This window comes from Ceratina calcarata, unplaced genomic scaffold, assembly GCF_001652005.2.
Source record: "Ceratina calcarata isolate Rehan_Ccalc_2016 unplaced genomic scaffold, ASM165200v1 scaffold310.2, whole genome shotgun sequence".
NCBI lineage: Eukaryota > Metazoa > Arthropoda > Insecta > Hymenoptera > Apidae > Ceratina > Ceratina calcarata.
This window is the reverse complement of record NW_017153562.1, coordinates 255,922-281,086: the sequence shown is the minus strand read 5'-3', so window position 1 is coordinate 281,086 and position 25,165 is coordinate 255,922. Positions and strand designations below refer to the sequence as shown.

Genomic DNA, 25,165 nt, shown 5'->3' with positions numbered 1-25,165 from the left:
AACGCGACGAAATATCGCCTATTCGTATATCATCATCGAACGTATGATCACGTTCGTCTTTCGGTCTTCTGTCTCTCACTGACTTTTACCCTCGTTCCTGTTCCTCGCCTGGCCACTCCGCGTTTTCTTTGTGCTCCTCGTCACTCGCTTACCTATCGTTTAATCTATAACTTTGTCCTACGTACATATATAAATTTTATCATCGTCTCCTCCTCCGTAATGGGAAGATGGCGATTGAATATTTGTCGACGCTCGGACAGAATATCAGTCGGGAAGTTGAAAATCGCGTGTGCCCACGGCGACGGTCTAGACGGCGGGTACCGTCGGAAACGCGACGATTCTCCTCGGGAATCACATTTTCAAGGTTTCCAGATTACACCGTCGAGGCGAAACGAGCCGTGATATGAAAGACGGATTTATGTAAACCGCGTGTTCACCTGCCGTCGATTTATTTCGAACCATTACGCGACGAATCGTTTTACCTCCCCGGTATCGGTGTTCGCAAAACGAATTCCGCGATTACCTCGCTCGTTATGATCGATCGCGTGCAAGATTTTAAAAAATCGTCGGAGAAAAACTGCGAACGGTATCTGTGCACAACGGATTAAGGTGAAAGTTTCTGTCGGAGACTTCCGAACGGTCGAGAAACGAGAATAATGGACGCGGTTCACGACGAGTTATTAAAGGGTAATCCAGCGAAGTGCCCTTTTATTCATTGTCGTCGGAGGAACGTGACTTCGTTGCCGTTGTATCTACTCCGGAGTCCCGGGGACGTTGCGTTTCCGAGTGGGTCCAACGACCTCTTTATTTTCATTAGCCTGCCGTAGATCGCGAAGCTCCGGGCTAGATCGACTCTCTCCCTCGTAAGTTAATACCGCGATCAGTCCGGATGATTAGCAACGATCGTCGCGTTCTCCCTGGAACGAAAATAATCAGCCTGCTTTCCTCTCTCCTCGCTTCTCACGTTTTATTCGATTCGTAAATTAGCATTATCGTTTTCTGATGTAATGTCAATTTATACGAAGAGCCACGAGATTCATGAGGATTAATTAATTTGCCAGAAATGGGGCAACACGAATTTGTACGAGTTTGGTATCGATCGAGTTTCAGCGGAATCCGACGCTTCGCTTAATCGGCGATTATCCCGAAATTAGGCAAGCCTCCGTTACATAAACCACAGTGCTCTTTTCATCGGATACCGTGAACCAGGGAAACAGCTGTTTTTTTTCTTCTTTTTTACCGTCCGCGAACACGAACTGCGCCGAACGATTCGCGCGTGACGTTATTTTTCACGGTTGAGCGATGTCCCGAGCAGCTGATGCGTGAAAATGAAAAGCACGCTCCCGTATAGTGTCAAGTACGCGTACAGCAGTCGCTAGTTCTTACGTTTGATCCTTCACGTAAGAACGTCGTGCCCTTTACCTTGCGTCCCTCGACACGGCATGAACATTGCAAAGGGAAATCTCGAACGAACTTGGATCCGACGAAGATCCTGAGTCATTTCGCGATCGTCGGAGAGATCGATTTAAAGGAGTCGACTCGGCTTGATTTCGGTAAAGAAAGTGTGTCCACCGAACGTGTATTGTGCAAGAAGCTACGCACATGTTATTTACAGAAACGGTGGAACCAGGCCATGGCCAATCAGCGAATGAATGGCGAGTCGAACCTTGCGTATTAAGTTAGTCGGGCTTACCCCGAGAATTATAGGATTTCCAATTACGCCAAGATACCATCTCGTCGCGCGTTGGTTTCCCGGTCGGAGTAAATTGAATCACGGGCCGCGTGAAAGCGTATAGAAGCAGAGACATTTCGAAGCGTCACGTAATCGCGAGTGAAATTCTCGTACAGACTCGATAACGAAGCTCGATCGAAACTCGAAATGCAAGTTTGATAAGAGGAAATTGAACACGTAAGAAAATAGCAGTGCTAGTAATGAGCGTATTGTTAACTCACGTGTTCCGACGTTTGTAACGGTGTACAAGAGATACAATTCATTTTTAGATCAATGTATCCGATGATTTCTTCTATATAAGGCGCGCTTTATCGGTCGATTTATCTGTTCGATCACGTAATCTTATCGGCCGAGATATAGCCTTCGTTGTCGTCAAGTTAGTAAAGTGCATACGGTGCGATCCGCTGGACCTCTGGTAATGGGAATGAAGAAGTACGACCAGTTTATTGAATTTTTTGGTACGTATCATGTATGCGCGTCCTTGTGAACGAAAAGATCGAATTGGCGTGAGAAGCGTGATCCAAGCGGGACGTCGAGTGGATCGTTCGAGAGGAATAAAACCGCGAACCCTCGCGAGACAGAGGCACTCCGGGAGGAAAAGGCATAGCTAGGCGGTTTTCGCGTGTTTTATTCTCGACCAGCGATGAGAAGAAGGGGAGCCCGCACTTCTGTTTCCGTTCTTCCACTGCCTTTTCGACGATTCCTCGTCGCATGCCCTTTCATCGACCCTTCTGAACCTCCCCGTCGCACCTTTGTTCGACTCTACCCTTCGATACCTCGCGATTAAAAGGCATCGACGCGTTAACGAGTATACTCCTCAAGGTATTATTCGCTCAGGTGGCATCCGATACGTCCTCCGTCGTTGGATTTCCACCTTGAACTCTCTCAGGAGTATCGCGTTTATTCGCGTTAAAATCCGAGTTGCTAGCGTACATATACTCGTTGACACTAGAAGTAGGTCGTCGAATCGCTTCCCAGTGGAAATCCGATTTTCCTCACCCTCGGAGAATTGCGCAAAGTGGGACGACCGGGGAACAAAAGTTCTTTCTATCTCATCGCGATTCATCGATGTTACATTTCGGTCCAGAGATCGTTTCCAACGATAACGGAGACTCAACGCTGCCGTTAACTGCTCGAAGCGGAGAACGTTAGATGACAGAAATGCAAAATTAGATAGAAATTCGATGTTACTGTTTGTATCGAAAAGATGGTTCAAGAGCTCGGCATGATTTGTACGATCGAACGAAAGATTCGTTCACGGTAAATTTTCGAGTCCATTTGTACCTCGCATGCTCCTATCAATTATCCCGCGATCTGAGGCAATTTTACTCGGGGAGAAACGAAAATCGAGAAAAGAGGAGACGCCGAGCAGAACTGTCGTTTCTAATCGAGAGAAACTTGCACGCGAGAAGAGGGTTTCGTTTCTCCCGATCGGATCAGCGCGGCGCGGTCGTTTTCACTTCCCACTGATAGCAGGGTTCCGCTCCAGAGTCGAGCGTTGCGCAATATTCATCGGAAAGAGAAAGTCCGCGCGAGATTCGACGCACGGCTAATTGGCTGTACCCTATGTCCTGATTTAAATGTTTCCGACCGATGTACGCGTATCGAATCTGGTCTCGCGATTCGATCGAACGAACTCCGTTTCCGACATAAGATTCTTTTTCGATCGTGTAATCTTTGTGCAGAGCCTAAGAAGCGGCGGTTCCACCCGCTTCGCGGCCTCAGGAAGATATTCAGGCGTAAGAGCCGAGGTGCGGCGGACGCTCGGCTCACACCTGGCCACGTGGACCGGGACACGGAGATCGGCAGAATCCCGAGGGAAGATGTCACCGACAGGCATCCCGCGGGACGACCAGAGGAAGCTCGCAGCAGGAGCGCGAGCGAATTACTCACGGACTCATGCGACCGAGAGAGGTACTCGAATTTATCAGTTCTTCTCGATTTATAATTGATAAGAAACATTGAACGGCAATTGAAAAGATTAACGTCGAGTCTTTGATACCGGGCTTCTAATACCTCGATCGACATAGCGTATAACGAAAAGGAAAGTGAGCAGAAGTTGTATGGGTGTTACAGTTCAAAGAGGAGGCTGACGACTTCGAAGTCTCACCGTTTCTTAAGACAGTAAATATATCATCGAACGAAACATTGCTATTTTATTCGCTTGGCCATTTATTTATAAATTCGTCCTCCTCCTTCGTGTAACTAAAGCTTATTGACTCATCGGTGTTTCGCAAGCGATTTGGGAAGGAAAGTTTCCCAATATCCTTGGCCCGCATCGGCCGTGCTTAAGTTTTAGCTTTTTTCTGTCCAGCTTAGCGTGAATTTGAACTCGTACACGCACGACACCGCTCCTGACCTACTGTCCTTCATTTTCGCGGCTCTGATTGAAGTCGACCAGTCGTTTCACGCTTGGATTGATTCGATCGCGAATGATCCCCTCGACTTTCATAGCGACTTAAAACTATTATAAAAATGGTATCCGGAAACTTCTATACAACTAGTGTCTGGAAAATTATATCTGTATAAAAATTGTCGTTTCAAACACCTTTTGATAATATTCGCGTTACACAGCGATTTCCTATGACTCGGTAATACTTATTAGCAATAATTAAGCAGTTGCCATTTGCTACTTGCCGAGCCAGTTCCCTCGAGCTAGTTTTTCTTCTGCGACTGATAAACTGGTTCCCGGGGTAACGATATTTCGTTTTGCCTTTGTTTTACAGCGTATTCCTCAGGCGAACAGGTGCAGAAGATTCGTTTGCGAAGCTGCGTAGCGGAGCCGGGAAACTGTCCGTGTCCCACGACAGTGTTTTCCCCGGAGAGGTACCTCACACCAGGCCTCTCTCTTCGCTAACCAGCCTCGCTACCCTCGAGGTTCGTAATCCCTTCTTTATTTAGTAAAATACCGAGCGTATGTTTATCACATACCACGATTATCGTAAAATTTGCAACACTATTACGACGCAGCGTGCGCTCAATCGGCTCCTCGTTTCCCGGAAGCAGAAGATGGGCACGATATCCGTTTCATTTTTTTGTCGAAGAAAATCAATGCGCGATGTGTCTGAAAAAAATCGCATGGTCGATTCATGGTAATCGATGTAATTTCAGCGGGGGAACGATAAACAGTAAAAGAGGCGTTGTTTCTCGTTATCCAATAAACGTAATGCCGGTATTAAGCATTCTGGACAGGGCACGCGTGAATCGAGTTAAGGCGGGTTACGCATGTCACGATCGGCTCTCCGTGACTCGTCTTCCAATTCCTACACCGCGCGATCTCGCGCCTCTGGTCAAACGATCCTTACCCCAATTTTCCTGATTGACTCTGAATCTATATAATCAAACCAGATTTCATTTTATAAATTGATTTTGGATTAAAATCATTTGTTAGCCGTAAATTAGAATGGACAGCGTTTGAAAGCAAGAAACAAGCGTTCCTTTCCGAAACTGGTTGAATCCCATCGTTTCTAGTAGCTGAGAATAAGTGCCGCCCTTGCTCGTTCCGTTCTAATACGCGAGGAAAGTCCACGAGAGTCGTTTTCAGGCTCGTGAAAAACCGCATTTATACAGAGCGAGTCAGTAAAAATGAACATCATTCTTACAGATGTTCCGACGGTTTACAATTAGAATTTCATTTGCGAGACCCTGCAATAATAATGAACATCTTGTTGTTCGTTACTGACTCGGTCTGTGTAAGTACTCAGACAGAGAAGCTACGACGTCTCGTGACGAGAGTGTTCCGATTCTGTTTGTAGCGGAGACAGTCTAGAAAGAGCAACGAGATCGAGCATAAGGAGTACAATCAGCACGTGGCGCAGAGGATATCGTTGCGGGTAAAGATTCTTTTGCACACTCGTTAACCCAGTCGACATCGGGCAACTTTTCTCCTTTATAAAGTCCCTCGAGCAAATATAATGAGACTCCAGAAATCCGTTAAAGTATTGGTTAAAAACGGAAGCTCTTTGTGGAAAAAGAGACCGGCTTCTTTATTTTTCTTTTCTCTCGATTGCCGTTTTAATAGAGACGACGGAGTTGAAATCTGGGCTGCGGGGTTTACAGAAAACAAAATAAAAATAATTACAATTCATTACAACAGTTAAATTCGAAGCAGTCGTAAACTCAATTTCAATGGCAACCGGTTAGGAGTATACGACGACATTACAAATTAAAACAATATCTACATATTGACGCGATCCGTTCGCAGGTACTGGAGCAAATAAAGACGGTCATAGAGAACCGGAACCAGCTAGCCTCGGCGGCCTCGTCGGACAACGCAAACGTCGTTCATGTAAGTTCAAAGACGTCTTATTAAATCTCGGTGAAAAATGACACCCGTCAGATCTGATTTCGACTTCCACACAGATACGATGGGTCTATAAATTCATGTCTCATCGTGATCAATTTTTTGTCAATTCCGTTTGATGTCGCATTTAAGATCCTTACAAGATCGTAAGAGTCTTGAAAAGTGATTTATGTAAGATGTAACGAAGGATCAGATTTCGCGTTAGGCATCGTCAATTCTATACGATCTGAGATCGCGCACGGTTTTTGCGTTTCAGGCTGCCAGTGAACGTTATCAGCAGGAAACCGGCGAGGTAAGATAGCGACTCTTTTGTTCCGAGTAATATCGGCGCGACACGCAGTAGCATTCGCGATGCGCGCTAGTCATCGCGCTACGGATTCCCTCGCGTTGAAAAACATTGTTACTCGTCGTTTCGGTGATTGGCCCAAAACTGATCGGTTTCGCGTTTCTTGAAATATAATCGAATCGATCGATCGGACGTAATGAGCCAAGACAGCGAGTATGCGGGGAAATTCCTGCGAAAATTCCTGGCATTGACGACGATCGTATCTAATTTTCGGAAAGCTGCGGTAAGCGAACTTTCTCTCTTGAGAGAGAGTTTCAGATATTTCTGATCCACGTAGATCTCGCGTTATTACAGTTACTTTCGTACGTTGCATCATTTCGATTTTGCAATCGCCGACGTATGACGTTTCGAACGACCGACGTTATTTTCGAGAAAAGGACGGACGATCATTAGTCACGAATCGAATCGATGAATCCACAGCGTCACTTCGCGTCGACATAATTAACGTGATAGAGCCTCTTCGGGTCTTCTCGGCTCTCGGGAGCATTAATTTCCGGTTTGTTCGATTTCCAGAACCATTTCGTCGAGAAGCACGAGAGGACCGAAGAGGAGAACCAAGCCAAGGTAAAACTATTCCTTGATTTTCAAGATCCTCGTCGATCACGGTTACGCCATCCGTCTCGATGTACCGAGAGAGAAGAATTTCTGTCTCTCTTGGTCGTTCTCGACTCGTAAATCATTATCGTTGAACTTCTGCGGGCAACAGGTGGCGAACGGTGACCGATAGGGACTCGATTCTTCTCGCTTATTCATAAATGCGACGCCAACAACGTCGGGAAAATATTTCTCGAACAGAGAACTTCATTGACGACGGTCTTTTGACCGCGTAATAAAACGAGAATACCTCGACCTTGCGCGTTTCGTCGTGCGAATTTCCAAGGCACGAACATCTATGGGAACAAAATCGTTTCGGTTGGCGAAAGAAGATTCCACGATCGCTGACAGAGTGTTTTACGTCCCTTTTACAGGCCGCGTTCTCGTTGTTCCGCCGCGTCGCGTCGGTTCATTCTCACGTTCGAGGCCCGCATCGCTATTATTTCCGGCTGTTTCCACCGCGAATCTCTACCTCTCCGCTACTTTTATTGTCTCCGCCTCGCGACACACGACAAACCGTTAAAACAATGTGCCCGCACCCGTGCACGAATCGAACTCGTCCGCTTCCACGAACACGTCTCGAGCTGAAAAGAACTGGGTTGCGCTTATTCGTTTACTTTAAACCGTCTCGTAAAAGTAGCCCGTGTCTTCATCTTAAAATCAGTAACGCGAGGCAACGTGTCGTTTTCGAAGAGACAAAGGAAAAGTAATTCAGGAAATCTGATCATCATTCATATATGATATATAAAAACGGTTCCACGTGTAATTCATTTATATTGGAAGTAACATGAGAAAAACGTACGAGAGCGAACGCGCAGTGAATAGGACAGTGTATCCCGTTCACCGTTACTTGGCCCCCGAACGCTTATGTCCAAGTTCGAGTCATCGCATGCTCTCCGGCTCGCTTTCGATTCATCGGGAATCCCTTTTGATAAACTATATTGTAGATTCCAATCGTAATAATGATCAAACTCCGGTGTGATCTCTGTGTTTATGCGATTAGAATCAAATTTTAAGAGTTTGACGATATCGAGTTCGAAAGGCGGTTTCAACGACATCTCGGATATATGAACGTCTGTGGAACCGTGGCAGTGGAAGAGGTCTGCATTCTCGACGGCAGTCCGCAGTAGAATAGTCGGTAATATACGAGCTAGTAGCTTCAGTCGTTTCTGGTAAGGCAGACCGCTGTGAGCGTGGTCGCCTGGTCGGCAATACTGCAGTAGCTGCGCCTGACTAGAAGAGTTCCCTTTCTACTTGAGAAACAGAGTCTGTTCAGCAGTAGCGCGTACTTCAATTTTTGCTTCTCGTATTTATTGGAATCGAACGATGATTGATGAAGTTTAACATTTGCGGTGACGTACGAGAATTCGTTCTGTCGATCAAGGAAAAGAGCGAACGAACGTATCGGATTACTGCGTTTGGCATTTGTAAGCCAGTTTGGTATTTGCTTGACATTTATCGTAATGCGTCGCCTTCGGAGTGGCGTGCAAGGCCGATGGAATCCTTAGAAATCGTCGGAGGACCGTGGTACCGTTACCTCATCAAACAGTCCGCCGCGTAACAAAAGCTGTACGTTCCAGCAGATCGCGGTCAGAATTTTCGAGTCCGTATCCTCCTTTTGAAAATAAATTCTATCGTCGTCGATCTGTCAGGGAAGCTCGTCACGATCGCAGGATGTTCCGAAATTCACGGTGGTTTCACCGACGCAACAGGTTTACGCAATTTCATACGTGGGTCTTCTTATCGACGTCGTAAAAGGAAAAGAAACGATGGAACTCTTTGTCTTTCGTAGGCGCGCAGCCTAGCCACTGTTTCCAGAATTTCCTGTTTCTCGAGCTTCGTCTTTTTAGTTGCTAAACGCTTCAGCTCCTTACATAAGACGCGAGATTGCGACGTGTTCGAGAGATCTATGAGGATAGCAACAATTTTATTTGTTAACGCTTATCCGTTATGAAAGTGGCAGCGACGAGAAAGGAACGGTTACGATAGGTCAGTCCCGGCGAGGAAAATGTAACGACGCCGTCGTCCGATCGAGTGTGAACGCGCACACCGTTTTAGAAAGCGACCCCGCGTTGTTCTCCGCGAAAAAGTGCATGCATATATATGTATACGTTCTCGCGGTGTCGAAACGTTTCGTCGGGTCGAAGTGAATGTCTAGGTAACAGGACGGGAGGGAGAAAATCATGGGTACTCAAACAGCTGGCAAGCAGCAAGATTAGTAGCACCGTTATCGCGTTCGCTCGTCCGATTCCTCGTAGATCTCCTGGTGCATCCTCCTCTCCGGGGGTCGTCGGTCCTCGGTTACGTGACTCGACGAAGACGAAACAGAGCGTCAGAGATTGAGGTTCGCCACATTATGCGATACGTTCAGAAACCGTCGATCATGTTTCTAATTGAAAAACCTCCCGGTCTCTTCCCGGTTTTTTTTATTATCGTCGATCGTGGGCGCTCAATCGGGCAATCACGTCCCTGTCACCTGTGCCTGCTCGAACGACCGGCATTTCCACTTCTACCAGGGCCGAGAGTCACCGAGTAGCGCACCGGCAGAGAAGGAATAGTCTCGGGCAGAGCACGAGCCGAGCGGCGCAGCAGTTACAAAGCGTTTCCCGCGGGTGCGACACGCGCCTTTTCTACGCCTCGCCGTCATTTCTGGCTTCGCGTGAAAGGGCTTCCCTCGCCTACTTTTCGATCGATCGGTGCCGTACGCGAAGGTCGAGGCGGTTCAGTTCGAATCTTGCGTTCACCTCGGCCGAACGGTTCGCGAGACCCTCTCGACCGTTCCATGGTGATTCCGAATCGACAAGGTTGTCATGCTTGGAAATAATTGGTGATCGACGGTGAAATAAGTATTCGTATCTCGGTGGACAGTGCATGTTCAAGTGTGCAACCTTGATTCGTGCATTTCATCCATGGAAATGATCTGATCAGTGCCTTCAATACTCACGGTATTTCTGTGATCGATCATCAGAATTCATTCGAAAGGTGACTCTCTGAAAAATCTTATCTGGTCGACTTGGCTGTCGCATTCTTTTCGAAGAGAAACCTATACTTGAACAGATAAGCGATTCAATTAGCGAGTCTTTTATCCATTGAAACACGTAATCGAGGATGATAAGAAGCGAGAACTGTGTAACTAGGAAATTGGCAGACTTTCTTTCGGGCTCGTCCACGCGGTTCTTCCGCGATTCAATAATTAAAACAATTCGGCTTAAACCCGTTAAATTTGTCTCGCAACAAAAGCACAACGTACATATTCGTATAGACACACGAATTATTTACCAATATTTATTCCTATTTTTACATAATACATTTTACATTATACATAATTTTTGTTCCGGCTCTTTAGAAAGTTAATAAAAACGATTCGCAATCGCATTCCCACGAGGGTGTAAAACGCGTTCTGCGGCTGGATCGATCGGCCAGTTCCGAGGCAGATGGATCGGATGAACTCTCGATGTCAGCACGATGGAAATTAGCATGCTTCCTCCGCTCGTCGTGCTTCCTCTTTCGGTTCAGTAAACGCAGACGCACTCGACGGAACGAACTCTCTTCCTCCTCCTGCCTTCTTTTTGTTACAATTTTGTAACAGAGTTTGTCGTATTCCGATTCAACGTTTCGGTATCTTTCCGTGTCATCTCGCGGTTCGAATCTTCTAAGGATCGTAAACGGGGATCGCGTACAGATGGTTAGAAAGATTGTGAGGAAACGTTGCTCGGTTCTTGCTCGACTGCCCGCGAAACGATCCCCCTTCCGGGTCGACGAGATCGACCGCTGGAATCAGCAATTGCTATTTGTTTAGCGAACGGTGGCCACGTTACGTTTGTTACCGGTGTCGTTGACTCCGCGGATCCATCCGCGATTTAAATATTTATGAGCTGAGGTGAATACGGTTGTTCGACGTTTGCTAGGATTTTCTCGCGAGAACCGTAAAGAAAACCGTTCGGTGGCATCGGTAGGATTCCTGGTTCAAGGATTCCTACTGACGCGCTGTTCATTTCTCGCTGTTCAACGAAAGTGAAAGTCAATGGATATACAGAAATTTGAGTTTAATTCCGAAAATCCATACAAGGCACGCCGGTTCGTTTGAAAGTAACTTTGGCCAGATATCTCGTAGTGGAAAACGAGATCACGGCTCACGGGCTAGAGGTATAGTTATACGATTTTTCATCTGAATCTCGCGTTACCCTCGTTTGATTTCGGCCACTTCGTTCTAGCTTTCGAAACTATCTGACGGGTGAAACCATAGTGCAGATTTATAAAACGATCGCGATTGCATTTAATCGATCACTTTCTTATAAAAAAAGTACGCGCATTTGTTCGGAGAGTTTCACGCATCAAAATTGCGCTTGACATCGGTCATGTATACGTTCCAACGTTTCAGGGGCAAAAGGGAAACCGGGAAAGAGCCTTTGGTCGTTTGTAATCCTAGGGGGTCGCAATTAGCCGCGTGTGACGAAACGCCTCAAACGTCGTGAGAACTAGACTTCGTTTCGAATCGTGTGGCACCACGTCGGGCCCAGTTCTCTTTCGCTCGAAACGAGTTCTCGAGGACGCGTGACCGAAGTCATAAGCAGATCTTACGATCGCACCCCTCGTTTCTTTTCTGCCAATTCATTTTTAGTCTTCGTCTCTAAACGCTGGTACAGTGAATCTCCCAATTTCTGTTCTCGTCACGATTTCTCACTGTTTTTTTTTTATATACGATCTTGAGCCAGTAGAAATCAGGACGTTTATCTTGTCTCTGGTTCAATCGCTCAACGACTCGAGCGTGTGTCAATGTAAACTTCGATACGACGAGCCCCTGACTCGTTTTAGACTTTCTTTCGTATGACGATATTGCTATCTGGTATTGCGGTTGTTGTTAAAACGACGGAACGCGTCACGAAGGCATAGAACAAAACGCGAGATCGCTAATCGTGGTTCATTATCGGTTCCCAGCGAAGCGACGCGACGCACGTGATAGAGGGCAATTTTGTAGAACGAGATTCCGCAGTGAAATCACGCTCTCGATGCGTTTTCACGCGAGCCACGGTTCATTTTCTACGTATCCCTCTCTCCCACTTTTCTCTCTCTTTCCGTATATTTTTTCTCCCTCTCTCTGTCGCGTGACAATGCCACGGAAACGCGAGCTCGTGTGTAGCGTGCCAGATTTCCAACATCCTGTTAACGCCGAACCTCGAGAGCGTTCGACCGCTATCGCTAATCATAGTTCAAACGAGACTTCGTCTAGGAGAATCAGGAAAAGTGATCGAGCTTCCGCGGTGATCGTAAGGCGAATTCTTTCGCGGAGTCGAATCGTTGGATAGAAAGGAAAACCGAGCGCGCTAATGAAATACGACTATTGCAAAATCGACCGTGATACCGATTCTACTTTCCATTTCCACGAGACTTATTTTCAAATTTTCTCGACGACCGTAGATTCCCGTCGTTTTTTAATATCGGTATAAGGGACACAGAAGCTGTGAAACCCGTTTGAAAAAGCGAAACTCGGATCGCGTGAGGAGAAGTAACGGTGGGCGCGCGCTCGCGGACGATAAAGCAAATTGAGAATGATGGCACAATAAGATACGCGTCGGACCCGGCTGAGCCAGAGGCCTGCCAGGAACGACGGAATCGCTGATGGATCGGCCCGCGGTCGGACCTCGGATCTGGAGCGTTGAAATGTCAATGCTGATCTCTCCGTCCAAAGTGATAACGTCATTGATCTCTGGTCGCGGTACCGACGAGTAAATCAGTAGAATGGAATATCCAAGTGTGCTAGAACGTTTCGTTCTGCTGATAAATAATCGCGATAGTTTGATCGATGATCCCCATGGCTACGCGAGGTACGAGTTGGCTTGATTCATCGCGCTCTCCCCAAAACGGTAGCCTTCCCCCGAACGTTGCGTGCTGTCGCGTTAGGGTCTGCAATTTCTTCAAGGTAAAACGAGCCTCGTTACGCTCTCGTAACAAGTTTACCAAATCCAGCCATTCGCTTTTTAAAAAGGATTTTTACTCGTTTTATCGAATAGACGCGACGACTGTACGTTGGTTCCAAAAGTTTATTCGATGTCCAAAATAAGTCAGGCTTCGATCGACCTTCCATACCTGGATAACAGACGCGAGGCTGATTCATCGTGCGGAAAAAGGTGTCTCAGCTGATCATTCGTTTATACCGTAGTAACAGTGGCGCTGACCGGTCGCGTTTTATTGCGTAACCGGGTCCGAGTTTTCGCGTCACTTTCTCTTCTCCGTTGGAAAATTATTGTATTATTATATTCCGCAATTTCCGTCGGGCTCGCCGCGTATCCGGTTGAAACGCAATCGTGGACAGATCTCGTGCGCAGGTGGCGAAAAGGTGTGACCGAAGACAACGTACGCCGGGGGTTTCGCAACGCGGATCGATCGCGAAGGTGTTGAAAATCGAACGTTCTCTTCACCTGGGATATTTATAGAAGTATTCGAACGAGTTTAGTAATGGAACTTTGATCTCGACCAGTTTCCGATTCCAATCGGTGTAAAGAGAATTCGCGATAGAAACTTCTCAATCGAGATTCGAGGAAAGGTGTCGGGCAAACACCGTGGGCGCCGCTCGCGACGTGGGCACGTCTTTGGCCTGGATTTTGCAATGAGAAATAATCCCGGGAGCGCCGTCTGATCCTACTGCGAAGCATCGTGAAAAAAATTTCCTTTACTTCAACGTTACGATGTACATTGCGTTTTCTGTTGGCCGGGTGATCGGGTACCTGGCACGAAAACCAGGTGTTTCGAACATAGAAGGTCGCGTGGGAAAACGGTCCCCGAGGCCTTTAGACGAAAGGAGGACGAGCTCCGTGAAATCCTGAGAAAAGCGAATACGCTAAGTGCGAAAACTATGCGCGATCGTTAACACGCAATTAAGGACGAGCCCGATTGTTCTGTATACGTTTAACAAACGAAATTGCTTCTTATCATCCGTCGAGAGAGAGTCACACAGTTGATGAAATTGCAGAATCCTATGAGATCGGCTCGAAATCGCTTTAACAGCGACGATCCCGATCGGTAGATCTCGCGGACGAGAAAGGTCGTAATCATGGTGGTGTCGCATCGCGAGGGAAGCATATCGTCGAATATTCGCGCGATAATCGAACAGCTGAACTTAAACCCGGTGGAGAGGAGGCGCCTGATCGACCGGACCAAGCAGGACAAGAGTTTTCAGGGCGTGCAGCCCGGGGCGAAGATCAGCATCGGCGTGTACGGGTGCCGGGAGAAGGTCGGCTACGAGATACCGGGCCCGATTAGGCGCGCGTGCAACTTCGAGGATCGGTCGAGACCGAAACAGGAAATCGAGCAAAAGATCCTCGCCCCGATCGACAAAGATGTTCCGACGGAGGTACACGAAGAAACTAGCCCCCGATCCCCACTTACTCGCTTCCGTGTACGATCTTAGTTTCGCACATTAATGATCCGCTTGTTGATTCGTCGAGTCAAATAATTTTGCTAATGAGACTCGACGAAGCTTAGACATCGCTTACTCTTTTATATTCGTTTAATAAAGCGTCGCGTGAATCTCTGACAAGGTCGAGGACAGAGGGTCGATATCGTTGAGATCGGCGTGCAAGATCGAGACGAGACCGAAACCGCAGAGCAGACGAAGTCGTTGTCAGCCCGAGGCTACGAAAGACCGATCCAACGTACGGGTCGAAGACACGATCGAGGTAATCGATCCCGCGTGATCTTAAATAGAGAGACGCGATAGAATCGGTGGCTATAGTATCTTGAACGATGTAGGACAAGGAGAAGGAGGAAGAGGAAACGGAGGGATCTGTCAGGGCTTCGTGCAGGATCGAGGATCGACCACGCTCGAAGCCGGAAACCAGACAGAGAATCCCGCCTGTGATCAAAGACGCGATCGAGGAGATCGAGGTAATGGATCCGTCGATCGCGTTCCAGTCAATCTCGGAGTAACACGATAGGGAGAACCTTTAGTCGCTACGAGCTAATTATCACGAGTGGATTTATCGTAACAGTTTATCACGCGATTTATACTGTAATTTGTGAGACACTTGGGGGAGAGAGAGTAGCAAACGCGGTAGCGCGAACGATAGCCTTTTTCTCGATGAAGCGTCTCTTCCTGAGACGAGTGGCAACCGGTTCTCGCGCTCATCGCGGTTAACCGGCCGCACTTGCTCGTCCCGATAATACCGTTACAGACCGTCGCGTCGCGGTTTGCCGATGCACCAAGCTGAAAGCTAACGATGTCGTTCGTCTAAAATCAGTCGTTGGCGTCGCATTGTACTGCACAACCCCCTTATTTTAAATCCCGGAATGAAATTCGTATTGATTTCGCAGAGCTCAAAATCGCCAAAGGATGCGGTCGATCAAGTGGTCACCGTGACCAAAGAAGACTTACGTGAGTGTCGAGGCAGAGATAATTTAATGATCGATCGTGCACGATGACGAATGACGTTTCTTTATTTAAACAGCGCAACTGGAGACCGTCAGTTTGAACCACACGGCAGCGCATCACCGAATCTCTGTGCGGCCTAAGAACCGGAGGCCTCCGAAGCGGACTGGTTCGCAGACAGGCAATACGTCCTCGTCGACGATCACGACCATCGCGGAGGACTCGTTGGACAGTTTAGATCAGCAGATTGGCGTGAACAGTGCCGCGTCTTCGCCAACGGAACCGAAGAACGTGTCTGTCACGAGGAAATCGTCGAGCCGATTATCCCGCACGTCGGACATCTTCGAGGAGATGGAAGCGAAGTTCCCGAGGAAACCGAGCATGGCCTCCTTATCCCCGGACAGTTTGGACGCCGTGTCGCCGTCGAGGTCGAGCGAAGCGAACGAGGAACCACCACAGCCTATTGCCAGGAAGTCTTCGAACCGAATGCCAAAGAATACGGACATGTTCGAGGAGTTGGAGTCAAAGCTGCCGCGAAGAAGATCCTCGAATAGATTGTCAAAATCACCTGACAGCCTTGAACCGTCTCCGTGCTGGTTCTCCAAGTCGTCGGAGGGCTTCGACAAGTTGACAGAGTACGAGGAGACGAAACCCGTGACGCGAAGACTGCTAGCACCGATCTCAAAATCGACGGACCGTGTGTCCAAATCGTCAGACAGCCTAGAAGCCATAGAGGCGCTCGTCAGCGACGAGTCCATCGAACGCAGGAGAAGCAGCTTCGAATTCCGCGCTCGCCGCTCGTCTAAGAACATGTCCAAATCGTCTGAGAGTTTCGACATGTTGGAACAATCGCAAATCGGAACGGAGTCCGTTCAGGAGCTCCAGAAAAGGAGCAGCGTTTCCGATATCAATTTGGCCAGAGGGAGAAGGTCGTCAAAGAGCATATCAAAATCTTCGGAGAGTTTCGAGAGGATCGAGATCGGCGAGCCGAAGGACGAAGAGGATAACGTCAGGGATAGTTTCGGAAATCGTAGAAGATCCTCGAAACGAATGTCGTCTGAGAGCTCGGACAATTTCGAGGCGGACGATAGGCTGGAGAACAGGAGGATCAGGAAGACACCGAAGAGAATACCCAGTACGAGTTACGTGGACATCGTTCCGGCGGATGATCAAGAGGAGGAGAAGAGACCGATCCCGGTGAGGAAGCCGTCCAGGCTACAGAAATCGTCTGAGAGTTCCGAGCTCGGTAGCACGGACACCTTGGACTCTGAGAGAAGGAACAAATCCTCGGAGAGTACCGAGACTCTGGACAGTTTAGAACGAGATCTGGATCAAGATAGGAAACAGGAAGACCTCGCGGACGCTGCAGATGGACGCGAGAAGAACGTAAGTTCCTCTGATTCTTATTTTTAAGAGATCTGGAACGGAATTATCGAACCATTGATACTATTTATTTGTTTTAGGACTCTTGGAACAAGAACATGGTGACGTCGCATTCGGATGAAATCTCTGCGGCGGACGGTATCGAGGACTCAAAGTCGTTGATCTCACCCGACAAGTTCTACTGGCGTCAGTCGTCGGAATCGAAGGAGAACATTGATATCCATCAGCTGCTGGCGATCACTATAGTTACCAGAATGGCCGACAACGGCAACAACCAACGAAGCTCTGTGATTTACCCTAAGAAGAAGCAACAGATCACGACGTCTCAGCCTACCTCGCCAGTCGCGAAACAGGAAGACAACAAGATGATCTTTGACAATCTCCTCGTCAGCAAGAACGACGAGGACCTTCAGAATATGTTGAACGGCAACATATCCGAGGTGTCCACGGACACGAAGAGTTTCAAGGAGAAACTGATCATGTTCGAAAAGCTCGGGAAATAAGTCGAGCAATCATCGAACAAATGTATCGTTCAATTAATTTTGGCCTGCCGAATGGACCCGTACGAAGAAAGGCCTCATTTTCCTGGCTACATTTTTTTATACCGTATACCGTATACGAATTTGATTCGTAGATCGAAGAAGGCTGGTGGAAGATTCCAAAGGACAATAACGTAAATTAATTTGGTTCAATTTTTTACGATCTTTTTCATGACTTCGCGTGTTCATTTCGCAAGCACGAGAGAAAGAAGGGAGCAGAGAATCGATATTTTACGTTCCAAGATTGAGAATGCTTCGGATCGCGAACTAGTTCATTTCCCCTTCGTTGCGATCGTTTATTTTCCACCGGAACGCAATAAGATTTCGCGGTTGCGTACCGGATGCAGTATTAGGCGGCGTACGATATCGCAAGCGCGAGTATACGATCGTGAGTTCATGCTTTACAAGTTTTTCTCGTGTTAGAAGCGCTTAGTATTTCTCGTTGTACAGTAGCTTCTTAGGCAGTAGCATTTCCTGTTTCTACAGGTGTAAATAACGAAGAGAAACCTCCGTTATGGAGTTGGGCACGACCGAACAAAAATGGTACGCATGAAAAAAAGAGAGGAAAGTATAGCTCGAACGAACACAGGGTACGTTAACGAGAACATAGTTCATATCTAGAGACGTTGACAGATTTTTGAAGAACGCTGCCTTTCCATATCGATCCGATGATCCACGTGAAATCGGGATCCGTACCATGAACGTATCCCTTTCTTTTCTGTACCTATTCTTTGATCATCGATCAACGAATGGGATGATACATTCCACGTTGAGAACCTATCGTCTTCTTAAAAAGGGAAAAAGCGGTATCATCTAGGGGTGCGGAAAACACGTTGGAGCGTATCGTTCCTCTTGCGTACGGAACCACGCGCAAAAGACGAGATACTTCTTTTCAGTCTTTTAAGTGCCTTAACGAAGTACCGAGGAATCGAGAGTTGAACAGATCGCGCGGAAGAACGTTTATCACCCCTCATACCCTCCCTCGATCATCGTATCCTTTTCTTTAGTTGTCTAGTTAATTGTGAACGTCTCAGAATCCAAAAAGTATGCATAGGTTGTTAGACTAATGAAATACAAATAGCGGATTGAAATTAACCATTATACTATAAAGTTTAAGAACCCGCATAACTGAGAGATATAAATATATAAATATATATATATACATATATATATATATACATACACACACGACACTGAGAGGGAGAGAGAGAATAAAAAACTTCCATTACAATGTAAATAAAGCTGCCATTGTAATTACAGTTGGACAACAGAATTCTTTTTCTCTTTATTAAATTCACATTTTGCGATGGCTCGTGACAAGACGGGCGCATCCTTAGAAAATTATAAAATACCTCGACAGCCTCGACCCACTAAATACAATTTCTACGAGTGGCGATTTAAAAATTTGTAAAACGGTTTACACCGAATCATTTTTTCACTCTTGCATGTGTGATGCGTGTTCGTGCAGCAGGTGTATAATTGTTTTAGTCCGTCTCCACGATGTTCCGTAGACCGCGTCGTCGTGTCTTCGGGTAACGCCTTCGTAGAAATTTACCTCGTACAAAAAGAGGAATGTATGTGACAGTGACACGATACGTTGGCAATGACCGCGTGACGAACGATCGATTTATTATTACTCACGGATATTAAAACTGTCCCTCGGCAAACATTCTCTACCGTTCAAGCAAACTGGTTTCTCACCGATACCACTCACTCGCGACGTTATCGGTACGCGAATTCTGTTTGCTCAATGCACGAATAAAACGACGAGGGAAATTTGAGCGTAAGGATAAACAACCGACCGCGGATCATTCGATCGACGAAAGAATTATCATTATACGTAAACGCTATTAGGGGTTGACTAGGCTCTCCATCCAAGGCCTTGCTCATCTTTGATTTGCCGGAAAAAATTGTGCAACGCGCGATCAATGAAACCTCCGCAAATTAATCGGCGCGGTTCGTTATTTATCCCTACCGTTTGTAAGCCGCACAATCGTAGGAAGCGCGTACTCGATGTTTTACAATTCGTCGTGTGTATCGGTGGCCACCATGCCAGGATTGCAGAGCGTCGGTGTGGAGAACTCCATCGCGTATTCGCACCGACTCGGTTCTGTGACTGAGATCAACTTATTCTCCTTGCCGCAAACCAAGCTGACCATCGTGGAACGCGCGGGTCCGTTCCAACAGGTGAGGCCGCGATCGTACTTCATCTTCGAATACTTCTCACTCTCCGATCCGCTCCAATCGTACCAGTGACCTAAGATTATGTCGCTACCACCGGATTTTGATCTCTGCGTGGCTTTCGAGAATAAGCACAAGGTATACACGTACTCCAAGTCTTCGTACTCGAAACATTCGCCGTCGAGAGGCGCGAATTCTTGATCGACGCCGTAGTCGCGATCTAATTTTTCCTCGAGCTTTCTGATCTCTGTAAGCAACTCACTCACGGACTTTTCGGCCGCTTGGAAATTCTCGCGGGCTTGCGTCGCTTCGTCGATCAGGACTTGCGTTTCCTCATCGTATTGCACTGGAGGTTCTTCTGGTTTCTCCTGTGCATCTCCTGCCTCTTCCTCGGTACCATCGTCCTCTTCTTTATCTTGTTCCGTCTGTTCTTCGGGATCGTGGTCATCCTCCTCGTATCCTTCCTTCTGATCCGCCGATTTAAACACACCTGAAACGAATCATGAAAAGTGATCGTGATAATTGAAACGGAGATACAGAGAATTGTCTGTCGAGGTAGCGAACCTTGTTCCAACATCAAGAACGGCTTGATGGTCGACCATGCCGATTCTACGAACTCTTGAACACCAATTTCCTTCTTGTTGTTCAAGAAGAACATTGCCTCTTCCTCGGTGATCACTCCATCCCTGTCTTTGTCGAAAGTGACTCTGGTCTGGAGCTCCGCAACTGATATGGTACCACTGTTGTCAGAGTCCAAGACCTTGAAGTAATCTTCAGCGTCGTATTCCTGTAATTCCTCCTCCTCCTCTCCATCTTCAGCAGCAGGTTGCTCAGGTTCAGCAGGCTTGTACTTTTCCAAAGCCGCGTTCTCCCTTTCCTCCGCCTGACTCTTGAGCAATTCTTTCTCTTTCTTCATCAGCTCGGCTTCTTCGTAGTCTGCGCGCAGCTTGATCAAACGCGACTGATAATCAGTCTTAAGCTGTTTGCCCTTGGCAATCATTTCGACTCTTATCTTGTTGCCTTCCCTGATCAACTCCTCCGCTTTTTGCTGCTCCAACCTGGCCTCTCTCCCGAGGTCGTTGCAATTGTTCGGGCATTCCATGCCCGAGCTGTACTCGTCGCTTGCATCGCAACAGTCGCATACCCCGTCGTTTACCCAGGTCGAAGGTATGTAACGTGGCTTGTGACCGGAGTTCTCGCAGTAGAACGAGCCATTGGTACACGCAGGTGTACCTGGCTCGTCGCTACCATCGGCGCAATCACAATAATCGTCGTTTACCTGGGCGAACGGTATTAACAGGCTACCGTCGAGGCACTGAAAATCCCGGTCCGCCGAATACAGCGAATTCTTTGCAACCGGTATGCCACGAATTTGTAACACCTTCGAGCCGGCTACGTGGCCCAATAGAATCGACAGATCAACCGACAGAAAGATCACCAGGTATACCGCGTAATTGTTCATCGTCGTTAATCGCGCCTCGCCTGACTATCGTACGCGAACGTTGAGCTATTGCCGGCGAACGACCGACGGTTCTCTTTTTCGTTTCCGGCGAAAGACGAGACGAACCTTTTGAGGTTCAAAACTGACACGAGTACAAACACGCACAAGTCTGCTATACGCACACGCGTATTGCTCCCTCGGCCCGTAGCTCGAGTTTTACTATTCCGAACGGCGCTGCGGTTGAAATTCCTCGTATCCGTCGTATTCGTAACACTGGGCCGGGGAACAAGTAAACGTATGGCGCTACGTTTGCGCGCGAGTTATGCTTTGATTCTCGTCGGGACGGTTTATTCGATTCCGCGTTCACTGGTTCGAGGTTCAACGAATAAAAAGACGATCAACCAAAGGAAGTCCTGCTCTTCGATCGTACACGGTTATTGCCATCGCTCTATAATTGAAACAACATCCTTCGATGACTTAAAACACAATTACAAGTGAGTAATTTATTTCTGTCAATTGTTCGAATGCGACCTGAATGGAATCAATAATTAAGATTATATTCTAACAACGGTCCGGCTAACTAAGCTCGGTAAGTCGATCGTTTCGTGAACGGATGGCAATGCATTTCAATGCACGTACATCCATGTAGATAATACGCGATGCGCAACGCATAATTCCAAGGCTAAATGCATAATTCTCATGCGAGCAGTTTTCTCGCACTCGCGGCTGAAAATTAATTACGCTACCAGTGTTTTGAACATCGTATAGATCATTAGATCCGTCTCCGCAGGTGGGCAGGGACGGTTACTGCGTAAATAACTACGGTAGCGTACCCCTCGTCGACTTGACATGTGACCGGTTTAATGTTTCACGGTGACTTCCGCGCGCAACAATAATGATCCACTCCTCGGCCCCTTCTATCAACTCTCGAGGTTTCGCTCTAGGTTATGTTTCATTCTGATCGCGAGCAAATCCACGGTTGTTTCCATACCCTCCGAACGAGAAGAGGCTCCCTGTGAAAGAGGACCCAACGCGAAATATGAGAGTACAAATGAACGGACCGTGCTACGCAGTTCAATTAGAATACCGTTTAGCGATACTCCGCCGCCACGCTCCGCTGCACTAATTCAATATACGGGCCAAGGTTTGCACTCTTTTTAAATAAACGGGCGTAACAGTAGTTGCATGTGTACGTATAACGACTCTATATGTACACATATATAGACCTGCGGTCACGCATCTGCGTTTACTCGCTTTCAATATTTCGTAATCCCCGGGATCGAATTGCTTCTTCGATTGTTTTCTGCAAAGTAACTCGGTTGTCTTTTTTAATTCGCTTCTACTATTTTCGTTTTTGTCGATATATGTATAGATACTACGTTCCGTTTGTAAGTTTTGACCATGGGCCAGTTTCCTGTTCATTCGATCGAAATTATGTGTCGGACTTTGCAGGTGCAATAAGGCAGTGTAATGAATGTAGGACTACCTACTTACGATGGTCTGGAGAAAGAACCAAGTTCGAACAATTCAGCGGAAAGCGGAGGAGGAGGTACGAAGAAGCTGGCCAGAGGGATATCCAGAGCGACTGAGAACGCAGCTATTGTCTCCTACGCTCGTTCTCAGTTAGCCACTATAGGATCCCTGGATACCCCAGAGTTCACGTTCTCTCTACCTGATTTGAGCGTGTACCCGGACTCGTTTCGTCAATTCCTGGAGAAAGATCTGATAGAAGGCGGTTGTTTAACTTCTCTGGAAGCTGCCGGTCGTCTAAATTGGTGGTGCGGTGGTAAAAATAGTAATAACAGAGTTCTATGGCCCTTGGCAACATCCGGAGATGGGAATTGTCTGCTGCATGCAGCTTCCCTCGGAATGTGGGGCTTCCATGATAGGCTCCTCACGTTGAGAGAAGCTTTGCACAACACGTTAGCCAAAGGAGAGTATAGACATGCTCTGTTTCGAAGATGGAAGTGGCGACAGACGGGGCTGAACGCAGCTGCAGGATTGTCTTATACAGAGGCAGAGTGGTTGACGGAATGGCAGACACTCGTAGACATGGCCTCGCCAGTTTTCAGAAATCAGACCGCTACTTCTTATCAGAGCCTCGAAGAAGTAAGATTTCTCCTCTCTCTGAACCCGTTTAGAACTGTATGAAAATTTTAAGGCGTTGAAACTTTATAGGTACATATATTAGCTTTGGCTCATGCTTTGAAGAGACCCATTATAGTTATAGCAGAAACAATGTTAAAAGACGCAGAGGGTGTAGCTTTAGCGCCAATCCCGTTTGGTGGAGTGTACTTACCTTTAGAAGTGCCTCCGGCTCGTTGTCATAGAACCCCATTGCTTTTAGCTTATCATTCGGCACATTTTTCTCCTCTCGTTACCGTGGACGGGGCGAATGATTTCGGAGACGGCTGTAACGAAGGTGTTAGCATACCTCTCATAGACCCGGACACGGGTCAGTTGTTACCAGCTCTGTTCGCGGTCGACCCGGGTCCGGATTGGGATTGGGAGGAAGGTTCCCGAGACCTGTTAACCTGCCAACAGGACACGGTAATTCATTTTTAATCGCGACAAACGTGACGAACGTCAACAGTTCAGTACAATCGAATACGGTTCTCGTCTCCAGATGGAAATTTTGCTGAGACAATATTTGGACTGCGAGTATCAAAATTTTACCCCGGAAGAGATCGACAGATTGTCAGATTCTGACGGCTCGCTCTCGAAAACGGCCAAGCAAATACTGGGCGTAGCTAAGCAATTCGGATCGATCGGAAAATCCGTGAGCAAGAGGCTGTGGTCTATGACGAAGAGACCAAAGAGCCTGCCGTCAACAGCAGGCGGATTGTCCACAGAAGGGATATTGTGCGTAAAGATCAGAAGTAGGCGGCATCAGTACGTGGACCAGATGCTTCAGAATTATCTTCAATGTGCTCACGCAAGGTATAATCATAACATATATTTTTGAAGCTGTGAATCTATCGTTACTTCGTTGTACAGGTACCTGCAGGATCATAAAGTTGACGAAACCGGCACTGAGATGAATTACGGTGCGGGCAAATCCAAATTTTATGCCGCCAGCGATCGAGATAGTCATGCGAGCGTTAGCAAATTATTACCTACGAATCCGAATAAAGACCGTACACTTTACCTCTCGAGATCCACTTTCTATAATGACCAATCGTCGTCCGAGAAACTGGGACCAGAAGTATGGAACAGTGACAATAGCTAGGTACTCATCGGTTTAATCGTTTATGTGGAATAATTACGATCTTCTCTGCAGGGTATCGTTAAAGCGTGTCGCAACGAAGAATGTCAATTTTTCGGCTCGGTGGAGAACGATTACTATTGTTCGCAATGTTGGGCGAACAGACGCTATCGTTGAGACACATCTCGACAACATATGACAATAATAACTTATTAATATCGTTCGAATTAAACGAAGCATAATCGATTTTAGACGTAACACTAGCCATTTTTTGAATGCTGCTTGATAAAGAAAGGTAATTGACTCGCCGGAGTTTTCTTCCCGCTACGTTATTTCATTCTATAAATCGTTTTTGTTTGAGACGCGTGACAGTAACACTTTTCATCTTTCTCTCTCTCTCTCTCTCTCTTGTGACAATAAAAAGTTTTAAGTAATACATCGACGCTGCTGTAGTAAAGGCATGAGAAATAATCGTATTCACGAACGCCGCATCATCATTTGTCCTCATTATTTATTTCGGCATTCATCTGTTTAAAAGAACATATCAAATGTACAGGGTTGAAAGTTTAAATACCTCTTGACTAGCTTCTACTCGTACATACACGTACGTGTGTATAATCTACAATCTGCCTTTCGATGTATAGCATCAAAAACCCCCCAAAGAGAAGAATTCTATTTTCCATCGTATAGTAGTATTTTCGCAAGAAATTCCTGAATTTTTGCACGTGCCTTCTATCTCGCATAATATAAAAGTACTTACACGCATAATAAATACAACGGTAATACTCGATCATTGCTGCGATGAGAATATCGTTCTCTCGCGACTACCTCTATCGCTTTAAGTATAATGCTTTGTATGTAAAAATCAATTAATCGTGCGTTTGATATGTCAAAATGGTATCGGATCATTCATTAGATTTTAATCCCCCCGTGCCTATTGGCAACTGTTCATGTAAAATTGTGTGCGAAATAAAACATATTTTTATACTTTCCTCGTTTCCCTCTTCAAGGAACATAGAAATGTTATGCAGAAATGTTTCATGAACTACGTATCAGCGATTAGTTCCATTGTTTAA

General features: G+C 46.8%; 3 protein-coding genes across 15 annotated transcripts in view; 2 read left to right on the top strand and 1 right to left on the bottom strand.

The window, feature by feature from the left end:
* Nucleotides 1-18,521, top strand: part of dos (daughter of sevenless) — a 38,873-nt gene extending 20,352 nt beyond the window's left edge. For 2 of the 11 annotated variants that reach the window (XM_026813168.1, XM_026813164.1), the window contains 12 exons: nucleotides 3,418-3,646; nucleotides 3,809-3,856; nucleotides 4,459-4,609; nucleotides 5,488-5,565; nucleotides 5,937-6,020; nucleotides 6,292-6,327; nucleotides 6,895-6,945; nucleotides 14,514-14,651; nucleotides 14,725-14,859; nucleotides 15,286-15,346; nucleotides 15,420-16,726; nucleotides 16,804-18,521. In XM_026813168.1, the coding sequence (XP_026668969.1) occupies nucleotides 3,418-3,646; nucleotides 3,809-3,856; nucleotides 4,459-4,609; nucleotides 5,488-5,565; nucleotides 5,937-6,020; nucleotides 6,292-6,327; nucleotides 6,895-6,945; nucleotides 14,514-14,651; nucleotides 14,725-14,859; nucleotides 15,286-15,346; nucleotides 15,420-16,726; nucleotides 16,804-17,226 (2,741 nt within the window). In that variant the 3' untranslated portion in view covers nucleotides 17,227-18,521. Of the gene's footprint in view, nucleotides 1-3,417; nucleotides 3,647-3,808; nucleotides 3,857-4,458; nucleotides 4,610-5,487; nucleotides 5,566-5,936; nucleotides 6,021-6,291; nucleotides 6,328-6,894; nucleotides 6,946-8,717; nucleotides 14,372-14,513; nucleotides 14,652-14,724; nucleotides 14,860-15,285; nucleotides 15,347-15,419; nucleotides 16,727-16,803 lie in introns of those variants that run through there. The other 9 variants (XM_026813165.1, XM_026813166.1, XM_026813167.1 and 6 more) reach the window with 9 other exon arrangements.
* GCS2beta (glucosidase 2 subunit beta) lies at nucleotides 18,514-21,387 on the bottom strand. Of its 3 annotated transcripts, none has more exons than XR_003389113.1 (3): nucleotides 20,008-21,387; nucleotides 18,904-19,933; nucleotides 18,514-18,801 (listed from the first exon to the last, which is right to left on the bottom strand). XR_003389113.1 is itself a non-coding variant. In XM_026813179.1 (3 exons), the coding sequence occupies exons 1-2, from the start codon at nucleotides 20,903-20,905 to the stop codon at nucleotides 19,281-19,283; spliced, it is 1,551 nt and encodes a 516-aa protein (XP_026668980.1). In that variant the 5' UTR covers nucleotides 20,906-21,387; the 3' UTR covers nucleotides 18,514-18,801; nucleotides 19,238-19,280. The 3 variants fall into 3 exon arrangements, 2 of the variants coding, with proteins under 2 accessions (XP_026668980.1, XP_017879297.1); XM_026813179.1 differs by having other exon boundaries at nucleotides 19,238-19,933; XM_018023808.2 differs by having other exon boundaries at nucleotides 18,514-19,933.
* A 287-nt stretch (nucleotides 21,388-21,674) lies between these two features.
* On the top strand, nucleotides 21,675-25,077 carry LOC108624467 (OTU domain-containing protein 7B). Its single transcript, XM_018023805.2, has 6 exons — nucleotides 21,675-22,028; nucleotides 22,337-22,993; nucleotides 23,063-23,434; nucleotides 23,511-23,824; nucleotides 23,882-24,089; nucleotides 24,165-25,077. The coding sequence occupies exons 2-6, from the start codon at nucleotides 22,355-22,357 to the stop codon at nucleotides 24,264-24,266; spliced, it is 1,635 nt and encodes a 544-aa protein (XP_017879294.1). The 5' UTR covers nucleotides 21,675-22,028; nucleotides 22,337-22,354; the 3' UTR covers nucleotides 24,267-25,077.
* Nucleotides 25,078-25,165: the final 88 nt, after the last annotated feature.